General features: G+C 40.4%; 1 protein-coding gene across 6 annotated transcripts in view; it reads right to left on the minus strand.

The window, feature by feature from the left end:
• Positions 1-26816, minus strand: part of bbs9 (Bardet-Biedl syndrome 9) — a 175927-nt gene that overhangs the window by 75826 nt on the left and 73285 nt on the right. For all 6 annotated transcript variants that reach the window (XM_085176809.1, XM_085176811.1, XM_085176813.1 and 3 more), the window contains one exon: positions 8504-8686. In XM_085176809.1, the coding sequence (XP_085032935.1) occupies positions 8504-8686 (183 nt within the window). The remainder of the gene's footprint in view (positions 1-8503; positions 8687-26816) is intronic.

Consider the following 26816-nt stretch of genomic DNA (forward strand, 5'->3'; position numbering starts at 1 on the left):
ACAAGTGCAGCAGCAAAGAAGCATGACAGAGCTTCTATTTCCCTTGTGTGTTTATGATAGCAAAAAGGAATCTTTTTTGAACTTTTACCAACAGTTCAGAGTGGAAAGCTTTAGTTTTGTGCATATTGACACTGTATAGACACGGATTACATCAGTAAATAAAAGTACCCTGTTGAATAAAACTGAATGTATGATTATCCAAAATGTTAAAACGCCATTTTTACCTTGTTTTTTCTTGAGTGCACAAAAAAGCTGATATTTAGTGAGAACAATACCAATCGCATCACTGAGTGAAAGAAATTGATGCTAAATTGTTGACAGTTCATGACTGAAAAGTATTTTTTGAGTCATGCATTAACTCCGCATTATGCCGCATTACAATCAAACACATTAAAATAAAGCACATGTGGTATTATTAGCTTAGACAAACAGAACCAGTTACGAATAGTTTGACCTTTAAACCTGTATAGCTTCAATGTTCCACTGTTGAAGTACCAACAAAGACAAACCTTTTTTTTCTTATTAAATAGTTTCCTCAAAAAGCCTATGGACTGCATCAGGAATATCAGGTCTGACAAAGGGAGAAACCCTGGGTGTAACTGCAGAATTACAGGCTGGCAATACATAAATTATAACAGAGTCTAGCACACAACCTTGGAGGACTCCCAAAGAGACAGGTAAAGGTTCAGAAAGCAATCCCTCTGCAGTCCTGATATCCTCATCAAGACTGCGAATGTCATTTGAGAGACCGGAGTTACGGCTCTGTGAGAACAATGCCATACAGTCAGTCTCAGGGGGAAACATTACCCACACAATCATCCTAAGACCAAATCAAGAGTGGATTTAGTACAGTATCAGCTACTTTCCTTAACTTCTGGGTATAATCAACTTTAATACATCTATTTACTGTAAATGCTTAGTTACTGACAATCAGAAGCTCTCAGAGTCAGAAGGCCTATTATGTTATAAAAAAAACCCTGTGGTTTGACTATAGATCCACAATATGAAGCAAGAAATTATGGACAAATATAACCTCGATACACAACCTAGATACACAAAATCTAGTTCAGTCTGAGTTATTAAGTATACCAAAAAACAGGTATGGAAAGAGGAACAGTTTGTTTTAAATTGTAGAATTATGACCTCTGACCTTCTCCTTGAGGTTTAGGTCACTGAAACTTGAACTCAGGTAGGGTTTTTAAGAAGAAGCACCTATAGTATGAACGTAAAAATACTAAAATCAAAACCAAATCACTTTTATTGTCACATCACATGTGAATTATATGAATAAATATATGTACAATATAAGAGTGTATGCATATTACTGAATGTGTATACTAAATATGTATGTCTACGTGTGTGTATATATGTGTGTGTGTGTACATATTTTACAAATTAAGTAGAGTAAACAATAAAATAAAATATATAAAATATACAGAGGTTGGTAGTTGGATATTGTGCAAAACAAGTGGCATTTATATACAGTATGGAGTGCATAATGTTGAATTTCCAGTAGGGACGGTGAGGTGTCACTACTGGTAAAAGCTGTCTCTCAGTCTGCTGGTACGGGACCGGATGCTGCAGAACCTCCTTCCCGATGGAAGTAGTCTGGATAGTTTATGGCTGGGGTGACTGGAGTCCTTGATGATCCTCCCTGCTTTCCTCAGGCACTGCTTCCTGTAGATGTCCTGGAGGGAGGGAAGCTCACCTCCAATTATCCGTTCAGAGCACCGCACAACTCTCTGGAGAGCTTCGCGGTTGTAAGCGGTGCTGTTGCCATACCAGGTGGTGATGCATCCAGTGAGGATGCTCTCAATGGCACAGCGATAGAAGGTCCTGAGGATACGGGGGCTCATGCCGAATCTCTTCAGTCTCCTGAGAAAGAAGAGGTGCTGTTGCGCCTTCTTCACTGTTTTGTTTATGTGTACTGACCACGTAAGATCCTCAGCCAGATGTACACCAAGGAAGCGGAAGCTGCTCACTCTCTCCACAGCAGCGCCGTTGATGGTGATGGGGGTGTGTACTTCTCTGCACCTCCGGAAGTCCACTATCAACTCCTTTGTCTTTGCAACGTTGAGGGTGAGATGGTTGTCTTGACACCAGTGGGTTAGGGCGCTGACCTCCACCCTGTAGGCCGTCTCATCACCTTTGGTGATAAGACCCACCACTGTAGTGTCATCCACAAACTTCACAATGATGTTGGAGTTGCTAGTGGCCGTGCAGTCGTAGGTGTAGAGTGAGTACAGGAGAGGGCTCAGTACACACCCCTGTGGAGCACCAGTGTTCAGTGTGATGGGGGATGAGGTGATGCTGCCCAGTTTGACCACTTGGCGTCTGTCAGACAGGAGGATCCAGCTACAGAGGGAGACGCTCAGTCCTAGATCCTGCAGTTTCCTGTCCAGCTTCGAGGGAATGATGGTATTGAATGCTGAGCTGTAATCTACAAACAGCATTGTCACATACGTGTCTCTCTTATATCGCCATGTTTTCAGGTTATTGCATTCGCAAACTTTAGTGTCTATGCTGTCTACCTCCAAAATTATGGTTGAATACAAAAAAACCCCCACCATATCATGAATGGGAAAATTCTCTTTCAAATGTCTTAACATTGTTAAAAGGTTTATAGAACCACTTGACTTGATTTTGCTGTGATTTAAGGCTACAAAACACTTTCAGGAGCTATATCTGTATATCTGTTGGGACATGGACAGGGAGCCTTGAGGGGTGTCCTTTGGTGTCTGTCACCAGAGTGTGGACTAAAGATCAGAGCTTCTGTATATATATATATATATGTATATATATATATATATATATATATATATATATATATATATATATATATAAATCCATAGGTCCCTCATCCTGAGGTGCACTCTCAGTGCAGTGGCAAGGGATCAATAATAAGAGAACAGCACCACCAAGGCTGGAGACGGAGCAATACTGGAAGAGCATATGGGAGAACGCAACCCATAACGGCAATGCTCAGTGGCTAGTGGATCTGAGGGCAGACCATAGCGACCTCCCTGAACAGGGTCCAGTAACCATCACAGTGGCAGATATCCAAGAAAGGGTCTCCAGTATGAAGAGTTGGACAGCACCAGGGCCCAACATGGTTCACGCCTACTGGCTAAAGAAGCTGACTGCACTCCACGAGCGTTTGGCAGCACAAATGAACCAGCTGCTAGTTAACGAGGGACACCCGGAATGGCTAACCGAAGGTCGGACGGTCCTGATCCCCAAGGACCCCAAGAAGGGACCAGTCCCCTCCAACTACCGACCAGTAACCTGCCTCAGTACTACATGGAAGCTCCTATCAGGCATCATATCGGCTAAGATGAACAGGCACATGGGTCAATACATTAGCGGGACACAGAAAGGAATTGGCAAGAATACCAGAGGTGCAAAACACCAGCTACTGGTAGACAGAATAGTCAGCCGAGACTGCAAGACCAGACTGACCAACCTGTGCACTGCCTGGATTGATTACAAGAAGGCCTATGACTCAATGCCCCACAGCTGGATACTGGAATGCCTAGAATTGTACAAGATCAATGGGACCCTAAGAGCCTTCATCAGGAACTCAATGGGGATGTGGCGTACAACACTAGAGGCCAACTCCAAGCCCATAGCACAAGTCACCATCAAGTGCGGGATCTACCAAGGAGATGCTCTGTCCCCACTGCTGTTCTGCATAGGCCTGAACCCCCTCAGTGAGATCATTAACAAGACTGGCTACGGATACCGACTACGGAACGGAGCAGTTGTCAGCCACCTCCTGTACATGGATGATATCAAGCTGTATGCCAAGAGTGAACGAGACATCGATTCACTGATCCACACTACCAGGCTATACAGCAATGACATTGGAATGTCGTTCGGGCTGGAGAAGTGTAGTCGGATGGTAACAAAGAGAGGGAAGGTAGTCAGAACTGAAGGGATTGAACTACCAGAAGGCAACATTGCAGACATAGAGGACAGTTACAAGTACCTGGGGATCCCGCAGGCGAATGGGAACCATGAAGAGGCCGCTAGGAAAGCTGCAACCACCAAGTACCTGCAGAGGGTCAGGCAAGTCCTGAGGAGTCAGTTGAACGGTAAGAACAAGATCCGGGCCATCAACACGTACGCCCTGCCCGTGATCAGGTACCCTGCTGGGGTAATAGGCTGGCCAAAGGAGGAGATAGAAGCCACTGACATAAAGACAAGAAAGCTCCTTACCATGCATGGAGGGTTTCACCCCAAGTCCAGCACCCTGAGGCTGTACGCTAAGCGGAAGGAAGGGGGTCGGGGACTGGTGAGTGTCAGCACCACAGTCCAGGATGAGACAACGAACATCCAAGAATACATCACGAAGATGGCCCCAACTGACAGCGTGCTCAGTGAATACCTCAGGCAGCAGAAACCCAAGAAAGAGGAGGGAGACGAGGAACCATCATGGAAGGACAGGCCCCTGCACGGTATGTACCACCGGCAGATAGAGGAGGTGGCTGATATCCAGAAATCCTACCAGTGGCTGGACAAAGCTGGACTGAAAGATAGCACAGAGGCACTAATCATGGCAGCACAAGAACAAGCTCTGAGTACAAGATCCATAGAGGCTGGGGTCTATCACACCAGGCAAGACCCCAGGTGCAGTCTGTGTAAAGATGCCCCAGAGACAATCCAGCACATAACAGCAGGGTGCAAGATGCTAGCAGGCAAGGCATACATGGAACGCCATAACCAAGTGGCCGGCATAGTGTACAGGAACATCTGTGCCGAGTATAACCTGGAAGTCCCGAGGTCAAAATGGGAAATGCCCCCAAGGGTGGTGGAGAATGACCGAGCTAAGATCCTGTGGGACTTCCAGATACAGACGGACAAAATGGTGGTGGCTAACCAACCAGACATAGTGGTGGTAGACAAACAGAAGAAGACGGCCGTAGTGATCAATGTAGCGGTTCAGAATGACAGCAATATCAGGAAGAAGGAACACGAGAAGCTGGAGAAATACCAAGGGCTCAGAGAAGAGCTCGAGAGGATGTGGAGGGTGAAGGTAACGGTGGTCCCCGTGGTAATCGGAGCACTAGGTGCGGTGACTCCCAAGCTAGGCGAGTGGCTCCAGCTGATCCCGGGAATAACATCGGAGATCTCTGTCCAGAAGAGCGCAGTCCTGGGAACGGCTAAGATACTGCGCAGGACCCTCAAGCTCCCAGGCCTCTGGTAGAGGACCCGAGCTTGAAGGATAAACCGCCCGCAGGGGCGTGCTGGGTGTATATATATACATACAATTACTGTCTAATTACTTCACCTATCACTGGTTTTAAAGTTACGGCTGATAGGGTCTATAGTGTTAGTTCAGAGAGTGAGAAGCCTGAGCAAGACTGGCATTGACTATGACTGTATCAAGAAACTGGGAGGAAAATAATGAGAGAAGGAAGGACGAGATAAGAAACTAAAGCAGAAGCAGGAGGTGTTGAGACAGTGAGAAAAAGAGGGTAAAGAATGCACTATGGTATAAACAGAAAAAAAGCAAGAGGGATGATGGAGAGTGGTAACACTGCTGGTGTTAAAAATAGAGAATAGAAAAACAATGAGAAGTGAGATGAGGATGAAAAGTGGGAAAGAGGGCAGAGTGGGAGGAGAACACGGAGGGAGGAATGCATGAAGAGAAAAAGGAGGTGTTCTGCTTGGCTGCAACTAAATGAGACGTTTCGTTAGATACCCCACAGATGCATTTCCTCTGGTGTTCCTCCCTCTCCTTTTTTCTCCACCTCCTCCTCGTTTTTGTTATTATAAATATTTCTATTTTCTTTCAGATAAAAAGCAGTGTAATGAGCCTGCACTCAAAAGAACTCTTCTTCTTAATTCCAAATATCCTGAGAAGCATAAACTTTGCCACAGATTTTTGCCATTCTTGGAGTTCTTTGTGCTTTCCAATCACATAATATGAAAGTGACGTGGGGTATTTGGTATTGTATTATATATTGTATTTATTCTGCGTTTCAGTGAGCAGAGATTGCTGTGTATAGTATCTCCTTTGTCAAAATGACTCAACTTTCATATTTTAGTCTTCTACAATCCTTCTGTCTCAGAGGTGCAGCAACAGGTGCATGTTCAATGGTTTTTCACAGAGCTGTGCACCATGACTTTTTTTTAAAGTGGACACCAATTGTTGTTCAATATGAGCTCCACTCCCTGTGACTTCATCATTATACCCAAAATAAAGTTCAACTTCAAATGTCCTTGTTTTGAAACCAAGCTTAAAACTCCAGAGCTGAAAATGAAGCAAATGCACAAGTGGCAAAATTTACAGTTCCTCTAGGTGCCACTTTATGCTGGCTCCAGAAGGGAGACATTCCCCATAGACGGCCAGGTAAAATGGCCAATTTTACAGCATCAAAAAGCATATTTACAGCCTGTGTGTGTGTGTGTGTGTGTGTGTGTGTGTGTGTGTGTGTGTGTGTGTGTGTGTGTGTGCGTGTGTGCAGCATTTATGCCTTTTTGAGCATTTTTAATGGATTACCTGACTAATGTTATGGCTTACACTGCGGTACAGAGCATCCAAAAAGTTATTGCTTTGGTTTTGGAGAGTAAAATTCCAGCATTTTTTTAGTCTGAGCACCAGCTACCTGATATGCATGTCTGTGGATTGTAGCCATATAGTTTATGAATTTAGTTTGCTAACTAAGCTAATTAGCATTAGCTGATAAATTATAAATTCACCCTCTCGTGAGTGACGTCAGCGTGGCTCCATCCATCGTTCACACTGACAATGAACTGTATGCACAAGTATCTGGGTCAGAATGGCAGCGACCTATGAATAGCAGCCACATTGCTGTCCTGTCCTAGGACATACCTTGCAGGAAAAATTTTAATTGCATGTTTGTTTGTTTATTATTATTTTTAATGAGTGGACTAACAGAACTTTGGGATCATGTGCTGTGTGCTGGAGTTTGCTCTCCAAAAACAGTATCTCGATCAGGATCATTTCCGCGGGTAAAACTGCTCAGTGAGACTGAACTGAAATGATGAAAATTGCATTTTTAAGATCCAATAAATGGATAATGGGTAACAGAAGAGTATGTAGGAATTTACTAATGAATTTAAGATGGAGAAATATTTAACTAAGTTAGCCAATCGTTCATTTTGGCTGAAGAATTGATAGCGTCAATAGAGAATAAATGCTGGAAAAAAACCCAGAGTTGGACTTGGATTATGCACCAAACTATAGCCTTGACTCTTCTACCTCTCCTCCCTCTGTCTTTCTCCTTTAACTGGCTCTCTCTCTTTCCTTTAATCCAGCTGTTCCACCCCCATTCTGCTCAGAGCCTTTATTCATATCTGTGACAATCCTGGAACTAACTGAGTGACGGACTTGTACTCACCTGGAATGACCTCGCCAGTGCACCCACAGAAACGGTAAAAAGTCAAGATGAAGATTTAGTGTTTTTGACTTTTGACTTAAATAATAAAAATAACAATTCCCTCTCAACAAAAGAAGTGCCTAGCCAAAATAACATGTTACATAAAGAAAAATAAATGTTCTAATAACTTAATAAAGCTCCACCGGAATCTCGATAGATGTTGTCACAGCACTGCATCAGGTAATGTAAATTTCCTAAAATAACCCTTCAGTCCACCTGTTTGTCTTAATGTTGTGGACATGACCCTGATTACTACTAATTTACTTAATGCCATTAATCCCATTTAAAATAACACACACACACACACACACTTACTTTCACAGTCCCTCGAGGCTCATCAACTGACCCTCTGAAGCTATTTCTGTCTACAATCACAGTGTGTGCGTACTGTAAGATATTTTATGCACAGTTGTGTGCATGTGTGTAACTCTGCGCCGTTAGCGAAAGCTGGAAATAGACACGGTGGTAATGAGAGGTTCAGGGGATTGATCAGAGCTATGGAAAAACTAATACAAACACACCCACAGTGGGCACTCGCCGTCTCGATGGAGTGACAAATCTTTCGTGGTCTGACTGCAGCAAATGGAGGAGCTCTGTCAACACGGCAGTGCACAACCCATGCTCACATAAGCACAAACACACATTCAAACACACTCTCACACAAAGCTTGACGTCTGAGTCAGAGGCTCTTTAAAGAGCAATATGCCATCTATTCACACTAGGACCTTTCTTTGACCTTGACCTTTTGCGTGTATTTGTGTATTTTATATATATACACACATGCATGCACACACACTCACTCACACACACATAGAAAGCTTTAATGGTCAAATTATGAACAGGTACCACAGAACACACTCTGACTCTGTGCAGAGCTGACGGGTGAGTGTTGAGTGCTAAAAACTGAATGTGTGATTGAGTTTGTGTGTGTGCCTTTGTGTGTGTATTCCTCAGAGAGCAGAAGTACTTAATTTTAAAAGTTTTTAGAGTGTGTTTAAGCTGGGTCTATGTATACTGAGCAAGCTGCAAATGGATGGACAGATACTGACATGTTAATGGCCACCTGTGTGTGTGTGCGTGAGTGAGAGACTGTGTACCAGCTGCGGTGTGTCCTGCAGCAGAGGAAGCAGTGTGGCCTCCAGGATTCTGGTCTGATCGGGGGTCAGGCCCTGCCACAGGGACAGCAGGAGCACGAGAAGGTGTGTGGCACTCCGCAGACGAACAAACGCCTCTTCCAGCAGTGCCCGGTTCTCCTCTGCAGCCTCTGCCAGTGCCATTACCTGGAGGAGACAGGAGCTGGTAAATGTCTCCTAATCATCACAAGAATCACCGTTGCATACAGAGGTGATGATAATGCATTCATACATCAACAGTTTGCATTTAAGGAGCTGTGACTTCACCTCTGATCTTGATCCAGTTTGTTTTATAAAAAACTTGAATACTTGTCAAGAATTATAAACATGCTTCAAAGTCAGCCAAGTGAAATATAAATCTGCTGGCTACCCAACTTGACCTCTGGTTCCAGTCATTTTGAATTTTTGTGTATTTTCTTCTGAGTCATCTCCAAAATTATTATATTTTCTTAATATGACACAAAAGCCAGATTTCCCCCTTTACTTTCTTGCTGGACCAAATGACGAATCATCCCTAAAAGCCTTGCTAGGTCACTTTCTCTACAACACACCCATTTATCCACAAAGACTTGAAACATCAGCGGCAAAACCTGTGTAAACAGTTTTATGAGCATCGAGTCTGCAGCTTCTTCATCACTCTCACTGTGTGTTAGCCTGAATTCACCCTGAACCACTTCATCTTTGTGTGTTATTTTTATAACGGGGGTCACAATTCCCTGCTGCAATATTAAGATCTCACAGTTCCCTTTTGGCCTTTAAAATCTGAAATTACATTTTAAAATAATGTGTAGAGATGACATGTGTGGCAAGATTTTTGATGGACTACCAGTTACAACGCAAGTCAAACACACTGCTTTGTCAGAGATGAAAGAGACAGTCAAATCATTTGTTAAACTGTTAGAGACACAGGATGATTCTTCCTTCCTTTCTTGTCTAGTTTTAGCTAACCCGATATATTTACAATGAAGCTAGAGCCTAAATCCGCATTCTATCTTAAGGTCATTAGAGGGCGACAGCTCTAGTTGCAAAAAGACGTAGAAGTTTATGGGAAAACAGCTCTCTGTTATTTCCTGTTTAAACATGTTCTTGCTCAGTCTATGTCTCTTATTTTGGGACATAATGAATAAAAAATAAACTCTGTTTCGTAAATCTTGATTATACCGCGTTTCAAAAAAGAGGATTATCTCATGTGTGAGGCTACATGACATGCAACCTATCAATGACAAGTTATCAGCCAACGGGTTTGTCCCTCCTCATCACATCCAGGTTTTTGCAACCAAGTTGGCAATGTTGAAAATGCTCGAAGGTGTCACAGTAGGTATGTGGATCTGGGTCCAATTCTAGTTCCCTTGAATGGTTAAGACTCTTGACCCATAAGACCCATATAAACATTAGTTTAGAGTCAGTTAAGCTACACTGGAAGTGATTCACAGCATTGTGGTGACCAGAAATTATAGGAAGTGACTGACATTTCGCAACTTCAAGATACTACAGGTGAATTAACCGCTGGGAACAGAAAGATTTCAACAGATATCAACATTTCACAACTTCCAGGACAGCAACTGAAGAAACTAAATTAACCTGGGAATGAAGAATAGCACTGACTGATATATGACCTGTTAGTAGATATATGTATATTCATTACATAACTAACCAGCTCTCAGCTTAAAGGTAATGTGTAATATGCAAATCACACCATTTTACCACTTTAGGACTCATATCAATTGGAAGAAATTGCATTCAAAATCCTTATTATAACATCCACTTAAAGTTCCCACCTGTATGCTTGGTATGTTTTTATCATTGCTTTGACAATAACATCTTAAATGCACTTACAGGACACTTCTGCAACAATTCTGTAAATTAATTAGACGTTACCAGTGGAAATCTTCCTTTTAGGATTTTTTTCTAATATTTATTCAACTTCTTAAAAATTCTTTCACTCTTTCCTTTACCAATATATTCTTCAACAGGAGGAAATAAACCCCCGTCCATTATTTCCATGCCCTTCAGCCTTTGTGTTTTATGGCTCTTTCCTGCAGACTACTGGATTTAGTTTTTTTTCTCTGAACAAACTGCACTGCTGTTCTCCTGTTAGAGCACTGGAAATCCCATTTAGAGAATGTTTATTACGGATTTGCTTCTTTCTCAAGTTTAAAAATAAACTAAACTAAAAAGACGAAACACAGCAGAATTCAAATAAATTGTTCTCTATATGTAGAGACTGCTTGCTCTGATGACTTGCCCATACACTCGGTTGGCAGTATTTTCGAAGGCATGTTTTCTTAAGAATTGTAGGAATCAAAAACATAGACGGGGAGCAAAGAGGAATGAAATACTTGCTTTGCAATGAAGATGAGGTTAAACAGCACAAAAGTGAGGGTTAAGCTCTTCTAACATTCGCAGTACGCAGCTCAGCAGTAGAAGGCAGAAAGAGAGAGAATACATATATGAGGTGTGGTAGGACCAGGCGAACTCTGACCTTCAGTGAGGGGTCAGTCCCTTCATCCCTGTATCATTGCAATAACAGAGGAGTGGAGATGAGTAGAGAACAAGCGATGAAAGAGCAAGACGGATGAATAAGAAGACAACAAGAAAGGGCAAGCCGGATGAAGACAAGGAGGGAAATGAGAGAAGCAGGAGGAGGAGGAGAGAGATGAACGGACAGAGAGAGAAAAAGAAGAGGTGAAAGCAGATCTGGGACTAATGGAAGAGTGTGTATTCAGATAAATGAGTGATCTGCAGGCCTGAGTGCCAACGTACGCCAGGAGTTTGTTTGACAAATGGATTCAGCGCTTGCCATTTGATACTGCGAAAACAGAGATGGAAGACTCAGAAATGAAGTGAGTGTGTGTGTGTGTGTGTGTGTGTGTGTGTGTGTGTGTGTGTGTGTGTGTGTGTGTGTGTGTGAGAGAGAGAGGGAGAGAGAGAGAGAGACAGAGTCAGTGAGCGAGAGAGTGAGTGTATATCTGTGTGCATGTTAGGGTAAAGCACCAATTGCTTAAGTAAGCCGTTTTGATTTGCGTAATACTGAACTACAAACATGAGTACATGGGAACGAGAGCCTCCTCTAAGACTTGCACACTAAGTGTAAACAGTCAGAGTTAAAGTCTTAATTCACTTCCTTTCATTTGGTGGTAAACCTAAAAGGACTCAAGCACTCATTCAAGGCTGAGGTCATCTGTGGGTGCCGTGTCATTCACAACTCTCAAGTTAGACACACATGCACACACATGCACACACATGCACACACATTCTTGCCAAATGATTAACTATTTCTCATCACTGTCTTGCCACTCTAACCCAGTCTAACCTTCATGAGTACACAAAGACATAAGCTTGGCTTAAGTCTTTTAAAGAAGTGTGACCGAATGTAAATTATTTCTGACTCACTTGCTCTCTTAATTTTTTCCCTCTCTTCTGCCCTTGCACCTTGTACAACCATATGGTAAAAAGCTGTAAAATTCTGCACACTTATTGGGAACACCGCTCAGAGTATTTAGATAAATAAACCAGAAATTGCAAAATTCTGTTGGATCTTTGGGAGTCTATTTTTGTGAATTGTGAAAAAAAATAATATACGTTTAAAAACACTCACGAGCTACAACTCCAAGTACATGAACTCTTTATACTCTAATGCCATGCGCCACACAGACACACACACTGACTACCTTCATCCTTCTCAAGATCCAAACAAAACCCCATCCACCTTCCCCTCGAGATCTCTGAAAATGTGCATGTGTGCACGTCTGTGTGTGCGTATTGATAAAAGGCTCCAGGTTTGGTGAAGGGCTTCATTGTTGGCAGTGGGTCGACTCCACACACACACTCTGATTGATGCCAGCTGAGAGAATACAAAGACACATTTAGCCTAAACACCCCCCCCCCCCCCCCCCACACACACACACAGAACAGAGATATAAAAACATGCAAATGTGAACACACATCCATTTACACACAGATATGTACAGAATATATACACAAATGTTAAAAACAAATAACCAATACAAATCAGCTTCCAGGAAGCCTCGAGTGAAAATGCGCTTAAAAAAAATTATAAACTTGGACATCAACACCATCTCCCTCTCACAGCTAGTTAGTTGTACGTCAGCAGCTGAACTACTGGTGACCTTAAACAACCTGCAGTTGAAGCTGCTGGGGTTACGACCTCCCGAGGTGTCTGCAATAAAGTCTGGAGTCTATTTGAAACACATAAAGGGACATTCTGCTGCATCTTATGCACTTAAACCTGGTTTACATCTCAGTGACAAGGCACAAGTTTGTGACAGCGTCATGGCCCTTTAACCTAGACCGTCAAAAAAAAAAAAAAAAAAAAAAGTCAAAGGGAAAGACTGAAAGTCTATGAAAGATGTTATTAAAGAAAAATTCCCTCTATTAGAATTTCTTCCATCCATTCACTTGTTCAGATGCAAACACAGAGTACAAAGCTTCCAATACAAGCCAACGTTTTACGTTACTCTGGGGATTGCAAACCACACACAGACACATACACAAACAGTCATGTTTATCTATTCACGCACAAATGCACAAAGATATGCACACACATGTACTAAGAAAAGTACCTAAGAAAAGTACAGAAAAACACAAACAGAAATTAGCAATACCCTTATCTACCAAATCTATGGATTTGGATGCAGTATTTAGAGCACACACTATATATCCATATACATATAAACACACACACACACACGGACACATAAAAAAACAAAACAAAAATTAACCGTGTCTTAAATTTAAGCTGAGATGCAAAAAACATTTAAAAAGTTAGAGTTAAGAATTAGCTGCCCAGGATTCACATTTGGCTGCCATGCTGTTCAAAGGAAAGAAGAGAGGAGAAAAAGTTTCAGAATGAATTCTGTGCTTGACTAATTTTAGTTTATTCTCAGTACATAAACCAACCTAGCACCCTTAAAATCATGTATATATGATGAGCAAGATATAGCTAATGTCATGTTCCTTTGAATTAACATAATGTGAAAATGGTTACAGTGATCATTCCGGTGCGCAGCGTTTAGGTCAAAGAAAGCAGCATTTTGAACTTTTTAAAATAGACAGGGCCAACTTATCTCTCAGAATAACCAACATGGCCAATAACTTAAAATAAATATGCCCCATGAAGCAGAAAGAAAACACAGGAAAGGCCACTAATGTAATTTCATTTCCTTGTGTTAATGCAGTTATATGACTTATACAGTGAAAAATAAAAACTATAAAAACAAAAAAACTGACTCTAAAGTCACCATCATAATATTAACTAAGACAATCCACAACAGCCCTGTCACAGTTCAAAGTGGCACTTGAGCATGTGCCGGACTTGTTCAGTATTCTCCTGAGCAACAGGTACCACTACTCGAAAAGAAAACTTCACATCAGTGCTGATGAAGGGGTACAAGAAGTCAAAATCATATGCAAAGATACTGCTGTGTTTTTAAGCTTCCTCCACATGTGTCATCTATATATCACTGAAATGGTGGTAAAAACTGGCACAATTGTACACTTGTGTATTCAAGACAGCCATGGCCACACATCTAATGCCAGCATGACAACAAGGCATGAAATCATGGCAAAGACACCAACTGTGATGTCACTTTTAGTGCACGCCTTTGTTTGTTAGGGTGGTAGAGCAAGCATAAACTCGGTGTAAGATGTCAAACAAGCCACTGGAACGTCAACAATCACAGTATTCATCCTGTAACCCAATTAACATTCCCAGCTTCTGACATATGCAATAATGAAATTGCACACCATCATCATTAACCTGTGTAACTGCTAGAGTAACTCAGACATATTTCTTTGCCCCACATTTAATATACGGGGGTCGGGTCAGTCACTCACTAGTAACATTAACAGTACTTTTCTTTTCAAAAGCACTATTATACATGCTGTTAAATATTAACAGATATGATGTCAAACCTAAACTAGTCAAACTATGTCCTTTAAAAAACTGGTGGAAAAGTGCTATCCAGTCCATGACCTTCCACCGTGCAGCGCTGCAGTTGATAATTTGGTGTAGAATTTGTTCCTGTTTGACTTTCAACAGCTACAGTATAACTCAACGCCAAGTTTGGGCAATTTTACAACACAAAGCGCAAAAGCACTTGTGTAGCAGCTCAGATATCAAGTGGTGAAGTCTGTGAAAGGCTCCGCAGCAAATGTCGAGCCAAATACACACAAAAAAATGCAATTCTGTCAAACATCGCTGAACGTTAGTAAAAGTCAACATGGCGGCAAGTGGAAAAATAAAATAAAGGTATCTGCTGCCAGAGTTTTATCCTTGCATAAAGTGAAACAGACAAGAAATAAAGCTCAGAGTGTTTTTGTGTGTGTGTTCCTGTGTGAGCGTATCCTCCACAGAGTCGACAGATTAGATGTTTCCTGCTCAGTAAGCCGCAGCAAACAGCATGGATGAACTCCAAGCCACAGACACACACATGCACACACATGCACACACAGTCCAATATGAAAACACATATGCATACATACAACTTAAAGATAGGTGCGCCTACAAATACACAATTGACTTTGTGCACACAGTGCTGCACTATCTGTGCAAGTGGAAAATAACAGCAGTCCGTTTGGAAGAAGGCAACGTGGCAGAACACATCGCTCTCAGCCCGGGGTATTATGGGACGATCCATCAAGGAAAAGAGAGACAAGCTGGGTGAGAGTGAAACACAATGTTTTACAGGACAGGAAAGCAAAGGAGAAGTAAAGGAGATGGGTTACAGTATGAGTATAAAGAAAGAAATGAAGAACGAAGTTGAAAAAGTTCACACTAAGGTCAAATGAATGTGTTACAGTTGGTTGTGTGTGCACGTGCATGCGTTTCCGTGTCTTAATTAAAGAGCAAATTAGAATCTCCGTTTAACGACGGCTGGAAATACAGAGCCCATTTCCTCAAGCAGGACGACTAATAGACATACTCACAAATGGATACAATTACATAGACAGGCACAAGCTCCTGAAATCATCTTAAACACACACGCACGCACACACACACATACACAGTATCACTTACACAAACACTCACGATCGCACAGACTTCCATTAACATCCGTTCTGCTCACGATCAAATGTGCTTTCACTAACACAAGACCACATTTCCTCAGTACTGAAAGAACAGTAACAGATTCACTGTTTCACTTATGTGTGTCGAGTGGTGAGGCCCAAGTATCTAAATATGTGTCTCATTAGAGTTCCTTTGTGCTGTTGCAGAGCCTGATGTTGGCTGCCAAACACCTGCAGACACGCACACAAATACAGCGCAGGGGTATACAAAGACCTTCAGGGAGTTAACCTAAACAGTGCAGTGTCAGACACTAGCTTATATATTACACAAACATAAAGAGGTACCAAATACCTTTGATGTATTCAGTCCATCACCAAAAAACATATTCTGCTTTTTACTTTGGTCTTTACCTCCTTAATCATCGTAGTCAGCTCAGGAAAACGATAGCGCTCATTGTGACTATTAAACGTACACTTTGAGTTACTTTGGCTTGGTTACTGAGCGTCATTTAGCAGTGTTTGTCATGTTTGCAGCGCAGTGTTTGATCCTCTGCAGGTCAAACTGTCTGAGGGAAAAACTCATTATATGAGGACTGCAACCAACCAGTTTGACCACCAAAATGTTGAAGTGAAAAAACAGAAACCTGGGCAATAATGATTTCTTTAAAAAAGCAGATTGAGCTAAAATGAAAGAGTCAGACAGTTAGATGGTATGTTGGGAGGTAGACATGCTGAGGACGGTGGAGACAGAGCAATCTGGTGGATGAGTGACAGAGTGATCAGCATCTCTTCTACCAGTGTCTGATAGATAGATAGCCAGACAGACAGACAGTAACCACTATTGTCTGTGGTCAAAACAAGCACACACACACACCGTGTTGATAACACTGTCTGTCTACACTCCCACTGATAAGACAAGAGGAGAGAGCAAGAGAGTGTAATAGACAGAAGGGGATGAAAGAGATGAGGGAAGAAAAAACTTGGAGGCCACAAAGAAATTGAATAAAATACAGAGAATAAAAGGTAGGGTGAAAAAAAGATTGTTTACTCAAGTCTGAATGGAGTACCGAATGAGGAAAGATGTAGAGGATAAAGTGATAGGATCTGGCAACCACACCTGATCCAACTTCTCATAGTTTATCATCTGCTGGGAAAAGACTTGGAGCATATCCACCAGATAAGCATGAAGTCCAGGCTTCCACATCCTCTTCTTTTGTTTGTCTTTATATCTACGCTTAACTTTATATCTACTCAGGCAAATTAGCTTTAGTAATCATGCACAAAATGTCTCATAGAAAAAAATCCCAATTAATTTTACTGCATTTTAGTGTGCAGGTCATTGAGCCTATCATCTTAAAACAATAATTAGTTATTATATATACGGACAACATGCCATTATCGGCTGGAGGAAACCATCCGTCCAACTATCCGTCTTTTAGCACTGATCCAAGTCCTGGTCGCAGGAGCAACAGTCTACATAGACCTGCCTGAACATCCAAAGCCACTACCAGCTCTCCTGAGGGGCTACTGAGGAGCTTCCATGAGTTGTAGTCTTTCAAGATGAACCCAGAGATTGTTTCAGGAAAGATCTTTTCTGAGAATAAAAAAAAAACATCACAGATTTTCTTTTTTTTGTCACCACAACTCAACAGCTCAACAGATCAATAAATAACAAACAACCCCAAGAGATGGATACAGTGTCATTATGACTGATGGCACTAAACCACTCCATTTGTCAGTTTCCCACTTCATATTTCACCGAATTGTGAACAGGTGCCCCGAGATACTATAACTCCGCCATTTGAAGCAACTAGGCAACTAGTCATACCTGGAGGAGGCAGTCCACCCCTTTTTAGATAACAACTGTGGCCTCAGTCTTAGAGGTGCTAATCCTCATTGTAGATGCTGCACTCTCAGCAGTGTTAATCTGGATAACTCCAGGACTGATCAAAAAGTGCAAGAAGTACATTATTGCAGCCCAACAAGGGCTTCTGAATTGCTTCTGATAGCGGTGTGGCAAGCGACTAAACCTAGGAGTGGTAAATGTATAACTGCCAATAGTGTTTTCACAGACACTACGGACACTGCTGTTACTGTGAATACTGGATTTTCTGGACAGACCTCAAGTAAGGCAAGCAAATCATTATTGCAATATTATGCAGGCAGGACATGCCTCTTAAGTGCCACTGAAATATTTTTCAAGGAAATTGTTTTAAAATATAAAACGATATCCAGTTATATAGAAAAATAAGTAAACTGCATATGTGAGAAGATGTAAGTAAACAATTATATTTTTCATATACCTGATAAAAAGATTCATTTTGTCTAAAACAATTTAGAAAAAAAAATTGGGCAGTTTGAGGAAAAACAGATATAGGGCAAAAATGCCTTATAATTATTAACTAATTAGCTAAAGAAATTCAATAACATTCTGAAAATTACTTGATCAGTGACGATGAGCGATGTAGATCTAGAGGCTGATACCCAATCCAATGTTTCACTTTCTTTGATACAATCTAGATGACTGTAAGCAACAACTAAATACCTCTAATGTAAAAAAAAAATACAAGACATGTTAATGTTTATGTGGTTTCTTTGGTTAAACAAAAAACTAAAAGTCTACTTTTTTGACCTCCTGCCCAATCAAGGCTGTCAGAGATGCTTTAACAGGCCGTCGTTCAGCAGTATGACTGCTCTAACCCTGTGCAGTGATTTATGAGGCTGTCCCACTCTGACAAAGAGTCAGCTGAACTCTTGTGTTTTTTCTGGGCTGGTGAGACTGAGAGAGAGAGGCCTTCTGCTTTTCTTTGACACGTGTGTTCACACGGTCATGAACAAAGAGCTTTATTCTCCACTGATAAGTTGTGGGTGGGAGAGCTGCACTCCCTCCCTCACTCCCCTCATTCCTCTTACTTATGGATGAATATGTCTGTCTTTCTGTAGTCAGAAAATGTCCTAAATATGGGCAGATCAGTTTACAGAAATGAACACAAATCCTTAAGAACAACATAACTTCAAAACATACAAAAGCAGGATACATAGCTGAAAATATGCAAATGCAAAAATTTTGCAATCACACATGCAAATTCAGACTTAAGGTGTCTACTGCTTAAATGCATTAAGGCATTTGGCTTTTATACACTGGCAAAAAAATAAATTGTATAATTCAGTCCAAACACCCTCTGCTTCCCTGTGAAACACACACACAGATACTGAGGTCAATAGTTGCTACAGTGTGCTGGGTGGTCCTTAGGGGCCAGAGGCCCTGGATAGAGCACGGGACTAAATTGCAGAGTGTTACCCACCGCAGTGACACCCAACCTAGGATTAACACCCAGGCCTAGCCCCAGACTGCCAGTAGCCCCAGGCTGTGAGACCTGACCTTGACAGGTTCAGAAGTGACCTCCAGCACCCACACATATTCGCTTGCTGGTTGACTCAAGGCCCACCCAGTGGTGACATAATGAGTGGGTTTGGTCCGTCCAGCTGGATGGAGGAGGGAGTGGGTTCTGTGTGAAGGCTGGACTGATGATTTTGGCTACGATTAGACGGCTTATCTTGCTTCCAAAAAATGTCTAGATTGTGTCTACACATAAATTTGAGACCGATCTTCGGTCACACCTGCAGCACATTAAGTCACAAATGCGTCGAAAGAGCAGCAATAAATAACTTTAATAATTTTCAAAACCCGAATCATAGAAAATATCAAAATCAGAAAGGATTTGACAATGTGTTATAATAATATTATTGGAATATTAATATAATAATTATTTTTTCAAGTGAAAGTTCACCCCTAAATTAAAAACAACAACAGTATTTTTTTACAATGTCTCTTTGTAGAAATTGTGATACATGTACTCAAAAATGACCCACAAACCTTGTCACGAGCTTTTTTAGTAGGAGCTATGATAAATGCTCAAAAGACTTGAGAGCCCACCAAGTCCACCTGCTACACTAGAGTCCTCCTCAAACCTTTTCCATTAGCACTTAACTCCTCGTCAAATGCTCAGACTTTAACTAATACCAGTGAAGAGGGAAATTCAGCAGTGTTCAGTGTTCAGCTATATTACCCTGCAGAAGAAAATATCCCTCATGCGACAGGAGATGTACTGCAAATGCCACAGTTAAACGTGCCCAGAGACACGTTGGCAACTATCTGGAGAGGTTGCAAGAAAAAAAAAATGTATTTCCTGAGTAGTTAGCTCTATGCAACTAGTGGTTGCTGGCAGCTGAAAATTAAAACTGATCACACATTTTTATTTATTTTTTTGCTGCACCAAAAATCTCTCCTTTGGTAGCTAGCAGACTGCAACAGTTGCCTGGAGCTTGCCAGCTATTGTCTGAGTGGTAATGAAAACTGTGAAAGTGCTGTAAATGTTTTGGTGAGATACAACTTTTACTCTGGTTTTACTACCCCTTCCATGCCAGCGTGACCGAGTTGTAAGCAATCAGGATAGGCTCCAGCCGCCCCCGACCCTGGAAAGGATAAGCGGAAGCGAATGGATGGATGGATGCTTTGAACAACATTTTTATATATCCAAGAGAAGGCAGACATGTGTCAAAAACTCCACAACTGGATAACTGAACCAAAGACAATCCTGGATAAATAATAATATATGCTGCGGTAAACTTAAGAATAAAAGCCTAATAACTATTAGTTAGAAATTAGTTAAATTACAATAGGAGGTGATGCATTGTCTTTGAGTGACACTTAAATGAATGATGTCATGTGTGCTCACCTACACACTAACTACATGTTTTACATGCTACATACCATCAGACATTTTTTTGTGTTCGACTGAAACCCAAAGGTCTTAAGCAACACGAGTCGTTGTGATACTTACCAAACAAAGGTGTTAATGTCAAATGAGAAGAAGGTTTTAAAATAATAAGCATCAATGTGTTTTAAATAACACCTGAGTTTACTGTAAATGACTTTTACTAGAAAGTCAACAAAAGGGCAACTACGTGAGAGGCGTTTTATTTATGTTTTCATGCAAACTGTAAATCAAAAGCCATAACACTAAGACCTTACAAAAATACATATGAACATTTTCGTGACAAACTGAGTCTCTTTCTAACTAATGAAAAGCATATGTATGATATAAAATGTTCTTACTTGACACACACACTAAAAAAAACATGCCATAAAGGCGTTAAAGTTTGAAAACACATCTTGCTATATTCGTGAAATAATCTCTGAGGATTTATCAAATTTCACAACCTTCTGCCTGGAATAAACTCTTGTTAGATCTAATATATCAAACTTGTAAATGTTTGATCAGTTCACTTATGCACAATATCTACAACACTTTTTTTCACTTGCGTTTCCCAGCATTTCCAAATGTGCCTTTAAGAAAACAACTGATATTGTTTCATCCAGACTGCATCAGCAGTACTAACAGTAGAGAGTTGACAAAAAGCTGGATTCAATCATTAACTAAACAATGGTTCATGTTTTTATATCACAGAAAATGTGTCTGTAATGAAAGCACACTGGAAAAGCTGGAAACATCTGGATGTGACATCACATTGTCTGAATGAGGAGGTCAGCCCAGGTGAAAGAAAGGGAGAAAGTGGAGACGGAGGGCGTAGAACTAACGCACACATGAATATAATACACACACTGACAGCCACGCACACCTAATAAAGAGGGCAGACACAGCTGTTTGGAAGTGTGGTTGAGGTCAGAGTTCAAACAGATATACTGAGACGCTCGTGCCCTAAAGCAAGGTACTTAAAACAATTCACACTGAAGCACGCATGCACATATATGCTCCCCACACGAAATTCAGACATTTTCCCGAAGAGACCTGCATGCACACATGCAACCCACGCTGTTAGTGAGATTGTATTAATAGCATGTGATGTGACTTAGCTCAAGGGCCCTTTTCACCAGAACAGCTGCAAATGCAGTGTGTGTGTGTGTGTGTGTGTGTGTGTGTGTGTGTGTGTGTGTGTGTGTGTGCGTGTGTGTGCGTATGTGTGGCTTTAAATCTTCCTCAAAAGCCAAAGAATATATGAACTCTACCAGCCCGACTGAGAGTTCAGTGGTGCAAGAAAACACAGGCCTCACACACATTTTCTCACAGTCTGACTCTCAGCTGCTCAAAAGTAAAATCAAATATTTACTATGCACTACAATAAAATTATTTAATTCAAATGTGTTAAAGCAGACCAAAGAGCACATAACTCTGCAGCAAATTGAGACATTTAAGTTGTGTTTGGTGAAGTCTATTGAGTCTCACTGACACAGACCATTCTGTTTCCTTTCAAAGCTCCATTAATCATCTTTTACATAACTGAGAAGTTCTTCCAAGACACCAAAATAGATGATGATCTCCACTTTCAAGGTGGGTGGTTATGCAAGACCTCTACTTAATTTTTAACAAATCCACTGGATTATGAAATGTGAGAAAATCTAATCTTTTTGTTCCTCTGGTTTCCTTTACATTTTCCTCTCATAATACAAATCTTAAGCAATCCTAATCAATTAACAAAACTGTAGGTGATTTCATTTCTGTCAGTCCAATAATTTTAAGTTTAAATTAGACTGGGACAAATAGAGAAACTATACTGAAGTCTTAAAACTGAAATATTTGAAGTCCATAAATAAGGAGTACTATTCCAGTTTGTTATCAGTTTGTTGTTTAAAAATCAGCATTCTCAGTGTTACACGAGTGTAGGGGACACAAAGCATGCGCGACACGTACATCTTTGAAGGCCAGAGCACTGCTATGACTGCTATTCAGATGATATATATAAAATGTTTGGAACGACTGTGTTTGCTTCAGCAACACAATGCCAAACCACATTTGCACATAATTCAACTGCATGGCTCCATAGTAAAAAAGACTGGATGTTAAACTTGGTTTCTTGCAGAGCAGCCCTGTCATCCAATAAAAGCGCGTGTAACATGAAAGGAAAAATACAGCAAAAGAGGAATATAATTAAGAACAACACGTAAAGAAATCTGCAACATTTGACTCTTTTGTTTCCTAATTTTTCATTTGTTGTTTTTCTGTTTTGTTTGTTTGTTTGTTTAAACTTTTAGTTTTTAATTTTAAGTGAAAAGTAAGTCCTGTTTCCCAGCAGCCATCTACTATACACCTACCTACACCTACTGTTTTTTCCAGACGTCAAAACAACCATCTACAGCTCTATTAAGCACCAGTTTTCCAAATGTCATCAATTTAGGTTGAGTCACAACATAACAGCTGAAAAACCTAAAGCTGCCATCATGAGTTGAATTCCCCCTGCTCCTTAACTTAAACTATATTGTGAAAATGTATAAAGCGTTGTAAATATAAATTAGTTAACAAATACTTTAAGCTATAAGTTTCAAGCTTTTCTTCAAATGGATACTGCTTTCTGAAGTCAAAGCTTTTAATGTCCAACTATAATTGTCTAAGCTGCAATTACAAAATGAACATGAAGAAACCACATGACAACTTACTACTGGACTTCAATAATTTGTAGTTTAGATTTATTTTAACACACTTAGAGGAACACAGAAACACACAGGATGAAGATAACTCCTGTCCTGTCTGATCATAAAAATATCTTCAAGTTATTTTCAGACTTTTCTCTTCATATGTGCTGTATGTTGCCAATGTGTATGTGGTCTGTGGTGTGGTGTGTGAGCATGTGTGTGTGTGTGGAGGGGGACAGTGTTTAGTCTGAAGCCATATTTAGTCTCTCTGGTCCTAAGAGGAGCCCTATAATCACACAAAACCTTTCTCTCTACTCATTACACACACACATACAATACAGGCACACACATGCATACACACACAGTGGCCTGTCATTAACAGTTCACACTAACCTCCCAGGCTGCACATGTGCACACGCATACGGCGCACAAACACGCGTCAGGTTGTTTGCATGAATGCGGACGTACTTACACACGAGTATTGATGCGCAACCACATTTGTAAACATGAACATGTGCATCAAGTTTGAAAGCCCATGTGCACGTGATCTCACACACACAAAAACACACATGCAGAACCAGATGTGTGTCCAGCTGTGTGTCCAGCAGGCGTTCTGCCGCATGATCGTATTCAGTCTGGGTGATCTGTCATCGATATTTTAACTTGACTTTAAATTCGATATGACACACAGATGGGATATTTTGCTGATCAAGAATGAAAAGCTAAACGATACATTCCCAATCCCACCGTCACACTGCATATAAGTAACACATGTTCAGAGAAGGTCTCGACAAAGAGCAATCATTTTAATACGACAAAACAGCTGATCTGAGATGAGCATGCTTGTGCTTCAATAGTGAAAAATCCTGGCCTTGTTGTTGAGACATTAAAGATGCTACTCCTTTGGTGGGTTGCTAGTCAACAGTTGGTAAATATCGTTGACAGGTCTCTGCGCCTGCTGTCCAACTGCCACTTTAACAAAGCTGTTTATTAAATTTCTTTGATGTAGTAAGAAAAGGGAAGTAAAACCTTCATTATAAAAAAATGTAAAGGGTTATAAATAATAATGTTAATTAAAATATTTTACTACAGTTGTTTCACAATGAGAAGGGAGTGGCAATTCTCATACTTTACATGAGCCATGTTGTAATTAACTTCAGCAAAAATTATGTCAAATGACAAGAGATATATGATTTAGTTCAAATGAATTAAAGCAGCAGAGCTATGTTCTCACTTAAGAAAAAAAAAAACTTCTGTAGACATAGATGTAATGTGGAAATTATATATAATGCAACATAATATCAAGAAATGTATACACTTATTTGTACAACATGCCTGTTGTTAACTTAACACACCCTGAACCACAGTGAGTGCAGCAGGCTTTTTGCCTTCAGATATTTAACATTCTTTGCAAAACACATAATTCAATTCCAAATTATTTACATAATCCCAAATCTTGTGGTTGACATGTCATACTTGTGCTGGAAGCAGAATACAAAAGGATGTCCTTTTGGGGCTGTTTGAGTTTCTTGTTATGGCAGTGAAGTATAAACTGACCCCAAAAACCCCTTTTGATGAGTGTCAGTTACCAGACTAAAAAAAATTATGTCAAATTAAATGTAATTTTCTCAAGCTTGTTATAATACCACAGGAACACACAAAATATGTAGCACTGCTCTGTTTAAACACGTAGATACATTCATTATCATTGCTGTATGTATGATTTGAATGGACAGTTTGCGTTTGTCTGAGTTGCTTATGGGAATTGTGGGACAAATATTTGCAATAATTTCAAGTTTGCGTCATTTTCCCCGGACTCTTTATGACTAGACCACTGAACCGTTGGGAATGATCTAAGTGATTACGCTTACTAGTTACTCATTCAATAGCTCGGAGACCGTGGCTGTAAAAAATAAAAAAAAATTAAAAAGACAATCTTAGGAACAATCCACAGAAATTGGTTTAGAATCAGCCAGTCAACTGCAGATGTGTTTTGTAGGTTTTTGAATCCACAGCTTTGAAGGTCCAGTAAAGCTTATTTTTTTGCCAATTGAAAACTGAAAATGCCTAGCTTGGAGGGCTTATGAGCACTTGGCCAGCACAGTATTTGGAAATGCCACATTTTTGTGCATTGTGAGTGGAAAATGATTTCACAGGTGCAAAATGTTTTTTGTCTTTGTAAGAATACTGACTATAAATCATTCAAATGTTAGGTCACTATAAAGCTGTGAAATCTGATGTTAGTTGTATATAATAATATTGTTTAGTGTTATACATTAATATGTTGATATTATTCAGTCTAAATCAATCATTTAATACATGAACACAGAGTTAATCTCTCTTTAACAGCTAAAAGTCACTATTTTTCTCTTCTACTTTAACACAATGTGCAAATATTACACTAAAAATCCACATAATCTTAATATATATTTATATTATATGTAATATGCAACTTGACAGTCAATAGTATAGCAGTATTTATATATATTTGTAATTTAAAATAGAATTGTAAAGCCGTAGTTCTTTCTTTAGTTTTTGTTGTAACTCTGTTGTTAACTTTTTTTAATGACTAAATCTTAATTTCTTTCCAAGATTATGAAGAATATAATATTTAATAAAAAAATATACTAATTATGTCAGTTCATACGTGCATATTCCTTTACACAAACTCAGTAACACAACATGTTCATACAGCGTCCCCTGGTCCAACACTGAACCACACTCTTGATGCAGTCCAGACCAGAGAGACCTGAGAAGCCAACAAACACACACATACAGCGCCAGGTCTGAGGTGATGGTTTTGGTTGTGGTCCCAGTGAAAACGACACTAATTTGGGGCTAAAGAGCTGTGGCAAGCTGCATCAAAATTCCAAAATCCTACAACTGTGAAAGACAAAAGCTCACTGAACGCTAACAAAGTTAATGCAGAGCAAATGAGATCAGCGTTAATGCAACAGTGATACTAGCAGTGATAACACAGTCCACGTTTGCTTTAATTGTTAATCCAATCAAACGCACTTGTAGCTTTGTAATGTGAGCTCCACACACACTTAACCATGGACACGCAACACACTTCCATAATTATAAAAGTCCACACACACTCACATTTGCACAAACTGCACAAACTCCAAAAACCACACTAAATAATTTGCAACTAAAAACACACTCTTGGCATTGCTGTGTATATACCTGAGTGTGTGTGTGTGTGTGTTGCCCCCACCATGTCTGTTTGCTTTTCTCTCAATGGCTTCCTTTGAAGGAGGCAAGGGAGGGGGGAAAAAAAGAGGGAGAAGTGAGTGAGGGAGCGAGACAGAGACGAAAAAAATGAGGAGAACTCTGGGAATTCACTGCAACAAGATAAATATCCTCAGCTTGGCGTCACACGGCCGCCACACTCTCTTTTACTACACACACATACACACACACACACACACACACACACACACACACACACACACACACACACACACACTGATTACAGAGTAAATATGTGTAATCTTATAAATCAGCCATTGTTTGGGAGGCGGAAGAAACAAACGCACATATACAACATGCAGACACAGACATGTTGACTTTGGAGAAAGTGAACTTGTGAGGTGATCAGTCAAGTAAGGTCACACACACACGTGTTTTAATGGCATAAAGAATAAAATGTACAGACATTTCTTCTATTTATTGCCACCAGTTTGCTACTTAAATGGTTAATGGATCAAATCATTAGTAAAGGAGCCTCTGGTGTTCTTTCTGTATCATTCCACACAAAGCAAAAAAAAAAAAAAAAAAAGCATGGCAATCCAAGTTTTACAAACCTATTGT

This window comes from Neolamprologus multifasciatus, chromosome 11, assembly GCF_963576455.1.
Source record: "Neolamprologus multifasciatus chromosome 11, fNeoMul1.2, whole genome shotgun sequence".
NCBI classification, from domain to species: Eukaryota; Metazoa; Chordata; class Actinopteri; order Cichliformes; family Cichlidae; genus Neolamprologus; species Neolamprologus multifasciatus.